This window comes from Haplochromis burtoni, unplaced genomic scaffold (genome assembly GCF_018398535.1).
Source record: "Haplochromis burtoni strain Fernald_Lab_line unplaced genomic scaffold, NCSU_Asbu1 Contig_2037, whole genome shotgun sequence".
Lineage (NCBI taxonomy): Eukaryota > Metazoa > Chordata > Actinopteri > Cichliformes > Cichlidae > Haplochromis > Haplochromis burtoni.
The window spans coordinates 7,260-11,946 of NW_024584398.1; the positions used below are offsets into that span (position 1 = coordinate 7,260).

At 41.0% G+C, this 4,687-nt stretch overlaps 1 protein-coding gene across 1 annotated transcript in view; it reads right to left on the reverse strand.

The window, feature by feature from the left end:
* LOC102297206 (golgin subfamily A member 6-like protein 22) overlaps positions 1 to 4,687 on the reverse strand; it is a 7,279-nt gene that overhangs the window by 1,883 nt on the left and 709 nt on the right. The window contains exons 3-5 of the mRNA XM_042217470.1: positions 3,934 to 3,985; positions 2,931 to 2,975; positions 3 to 331 (exon numbers count right to left, since the gene is read on the reverse strand). Coding sequence (XP_042073404.1) covers positions 3 to 331; positions 2,931 to 2,975; positions 3,934 to 3,952 — 393 coding nt within the window. The 5' untranslated portion in view covers positions 3,953 to 3,985. The remainder of the gene's footprint in view (positions 1 to 2; positions 332 to 2,930; positions 2,976 to 3,933; positions 3,986 to 4,687) is intronic.

The following is a 4,687-nucleotide window of genomic DNA, read 5'->3' on the forward strand; positions in this document are numbered from 1 at the left end:
GCATCTTGACCAAACAAGCTCAGGACCAAATTCAGAGTTTTTATGTCCTCTTCGGTGAAATCAGAAGGTTTGACTAACAGCAGCAGAACATTTGGTCCAGGAGGACAGAGACTCACACAGCTCTTCATCTCTTTAAACAGCTCATTCACAGGCAGACTGAAGATGTTGGGAGTTTTTACAACTGTGGGAGGTTTCCTGTTCCTCTCTCCAGAAGCAGAACCTGATTGTTTTCCTCCAAAACCTTTAGACTCTTTTTTCCCAATGAGGAGCTTTTCCAGGGCTGATTTCTTGTCATTACTTTTTCCAAAAAGCATTATCCTGAGTTCACGTGCTGCAAAAAACAATGTAAATTGCCTCAAAAATTATGAAACACATATTTATGTCACATTCTATTAAATAGTTTGTAATTGTTAATCATATCACTTGAGAAATAATCATTTACAAATTTGTCTTAAAACAGATTGCTTAGTGATAGCGCTGGCAGTTACACTTTCCGATATGGTTTCTTGATTAGTTGAAAAGCCATATCAGCTCTCTATTTAGGAGGATAAGCTCATGCAGATGTTTTAAAGGCACTACCGTGATTTTGTTGGGCAGAGGTGGCAAAAGTACAAACTTTATTTACTTAAGTAGAAGAAATGAAACAACTTCTTTACTCAAGTAAAAGTGGAAACGTACAGGATGTTAACGCTAGCCCTTTATATTATAACATATGATAACCTTGCTTTGGAGCCTCTGAAATACACCCAGAAACTACAAGTGGCTCAGTCAATAGGGGACCTACCATTAACAGGTGGGACTGATATGACTTGACCTACAAGGCTATTCAGGTTTGGTTTATCTTATCAGGGTTACGAGGAAAGACACCTGGACAATTTCTAGGTAGTTAGTACTCCAGCTGGTGCAGGGGTGCAGCTGGGTAAGACCCATAGGACCAGAGATTAGGACCTTTTTATCAGAGAACCCCCCCCCCCCAAAAAAAGGTTCCTCTCCAAGGGTTGTTGGCCCCGCAGATTGGCACCGGACTGTCCTTTGTCACTGATTCTGTTGATAATTTTTTGGACAGAATATTTAGGTGCATTCAAGGGCTACACACTTATTAGGTGCTGGGATCAATGGTCTCAGGGTATAATCTCTGATTTTACCTCTGATCTTACCGAATTTCCCAGAGTAATCCACCCGAGAGATTAATAAAGTTTTATCTTATCTGGTTTTTGATTTTGTTGATTTTGCAAGGGACTGACTTCCAGTTTGCACTAGTGTGGTGTGACACAGTTAGGATGAGAATTAGCACTTCCAAGTCTGAAATGTCAAGAATGTCATAAGACATAAAGATTGGGATGGCCACAAACTTTTTGTCATGGTCGGTGGGAGTGCCAGGAGGGGGTTTTTGTGTGGCTGCTGAGCCATCCCTTTGGGGCAGGGACTTCAGTGCTTCAAGTGAGCCTCAGCTGCGAGCAATCAGCGGGAGACCTACTTCAGCTGACTCAACCGGCCCCTCCTTGCCAGTTTGTTCTACTCTTCTTGGTGGTAAATTACGTTTCCCTTCGTGGTTTTCCTTGTGTGATTTATCTGTTGGAGTAATTCCTGTCTTCCCTTCATTCAGCGGAGTTTCAACCCTGGCTTCACCTTACTGGGACAGTCCCTGTCTCCCAGCCAGCTCGCCCGCCTACCCTCTAACCTCCACGCTTCAGCTTGAGACCCTCCAGAAGCTTCCCACAGACCTCTCTCTCCTCCCCTCAGTGAAACTAACCATGACTGGCACAGTAAGGCGAACTATTCTCCAGTTTCTAGTTATCAAGCTCTAGTTTTCTCTTTCGATTTTAACTACCTCTCCCTCTGTTACAGAATATCCCCTCGCCGCTCTGACCTCTTCCGCGTTCCTGCCACTAGCCTTTTGGGCCCCCCTCGTCACTTTTGGCCACCTTTTCAAATAAATAATCACTCCAAGCATTCCACGCCCATGTTTGTCTGAGGTTTTGGGTCCACTTTCCTGGGCAAACCTGTTGGTTCATGATACTTTCTGCTTCTTCATTCAGATCAAACTGAGGTTATTGTACTCGGCCTTAAAATCTTAGAAGTATGGTGGCTAACCAGATTCTTACTCTGGATGGCATTACCTTGGCCTCCAGTAACACTGTGAGGAACCTTGGAGTCATTTTTGACCAGGACATGTCCTTCAATGCACATATTAAACAAATATGTAAGACTGCTTTCTTCCATTTGTGCAACATCTCTAAAGTTAGAAATATCCTGTCTCAGAGTGACGCTGAAAAACTAGTTCATGCATTTATTACTTCCAGGCTGGACGACTGTAATTCATTATTATCAGGAAGTCCTAGAAACTCCCTGAAAAGCCTTCAGCTGATCCAAAATGCTGCAGCAAGAGTCCTGACAGGGACTAGAAAGAGAGAGCAGATTTCTCCTGTTTTGGCTTCCTGTTAAATCCAGAATTCAAAATCCTGCTCCTCACATACAAGGTCTTAAATAATCAGGCCCCATCTTATCTTAATGACCTTGTAGTACCATATCACCCTATTAGAGCACTTGGCTCTCGCTCTGCAGGCCTACTTGTTGTTCCTAGAGTATTTAAAAGTAGAATGGGAGGCAGAGCCTTCAGTTTTCAGGTCATATGATTGTTGGGTTTTTCTCTGTATCTACTGTACAATATAAAGCGCCTTGAGGCGACTGTTGTTGACTGTTGTTCTTACCAGAGTCAGAATCTGGTTAGATACCATATTTCTAAGATTTTCAGATTAAAATCTGGTTGGCTGATGCCTGACAACACAGGAGGGAAATGTCATTGTAGGATTAGTAGAGCTTTATCCCTCCCTTCCTAAATTATATAGCTTTTGGCATTATAACTAATACTTTAAATGAAATGATTTTTATTTTACTCATGATACATCAATGTTGTTAGTTCAACTTACAGTCCTTGATGTCATAGCTGCTATCTTCTGGTTTTTGGAAATCCTCTGCAAAAACATAAAGAACTCAAGTTATCCTTCAACACTTAAATGTGGAAAATCTCTTGGTGTTACAGGAATGTGTCATGAGGTCTCTACTTCTGATATGCCAAGTAATTAGTGTAATTGACTGAAAACAATTCATACCATCTCAATTAAATTTAAAGATTGGACCCTGAGCCGGTGAGAAAAGACTAGAAGCAGAGATTTTATCCCAAGTTGTTTTTGGTTGTTTCATGTTTCGTATCAACTTGACCCCAATTTTAAAAAGTTCTGATCAAGATGGAGCAATATTCCACAGTAACATAACATCTTTTTTCTGCACATCCCAGTATCACTAACAATACCATGAATCTATTTCTTGTTCCTAAGTGGTCACTGGAGAAACTAAAGAAATCCGAATTTGGATTCCAAAACAAACCAAGAAAGTATCTCAGCAGATCACTGTCTCTGAGTGAAGTATTTACAAGCATGGCTTCCTTAATCCAGCTTCTTTGTGTTTCTTGTTGTGGGCAAGACGCCATTTTGTCAGGGGTTTTTGTTATCCTGCTTTCTTTTCGTACTTCGTGTGTGTGCCTGTGATAATCCACCTGTTCCTGATTGCCTGGTAGATCAGGGAGCTATTTAAGGTGCCTTCAAGCAGCTTTCAGTTATTTATTTTTTATTTACATTCATTCTTTCAGCAAGTGAAGCGACTGGAAATGAACGAGTAACTATATTGGCAGAACAGGGAGACATGTACTGAGCATGTTGGATATGTTTATCAGCCAACATTGCTCCTAAAACCAGCAGCACAGTGTGATCATGGCAGCTGGATCCTGCTCCACCCTGCTGCTGCACCTGTTTGTTGTGTGCTTTCACTTCCAATACCTGAACAGATGTTACAGTTACTCTCTAAATCTATTCTCTGTGGACGGTGTGAGTGCAAAATCCTCACTGCTGATCAATAACATGTGAGTGGACTCACCAGCTGTTTTGGTTGCCATGATGTCGATTTTCTGAAAAGACCTGGGGATGAACTGGAAGGGGAAAAAAAGTATTTTAGGTTCTTTGAATCACACCACATGTGATGGTAGGTGGACAAAGGGGCTGTAAGCATGACTGGTTCGAATGGAACGGCAGAAAAAAGGGAGAAGTTGTTATTGTGATGTTGGTCGTTTTATCCAGTACTTCAGTTGGTCTCCGGTTGGTCACCATGTAGAGAATGTTTTATACAAACTGGGGGGTCAAGTGCAACCAATTACATTTAGACGATTAAGACATCATGAGTAACGGCAGAAAGAAGGTTTACATCTTTCACTTTCAATTTTCAAAGAAATTAAAGTCTTTGTATAGACTGATCAACCAGATTTATCCTGAGCAAAAGATTGAAGAATCAGGGGACCTCAGTCTGAACACATGTAAAGTGTTTTATACACATGGATGATTTATTTCACGTTCTCAACCTCAGAGATCATTTATGCTTTCAGGAGGCCTACTGTGCACAAGAAGATATTACTTGAATGAGTTTTAATTAAAGAATATTATGATGGATCCATTTGATCCACTCATGTGTGCTGCATTCAAGAGCATAATTGGACTAAGATTATTCCAAACAGTCGGACAGAAACGACCAACTATAGACCACATCACCTGGATCATATTCACATTCACATCTTACTACAAGGATTAATTTAGCAAACGCTTCTGAGAAATCATAAAAGCACAAAACAAATATTAGG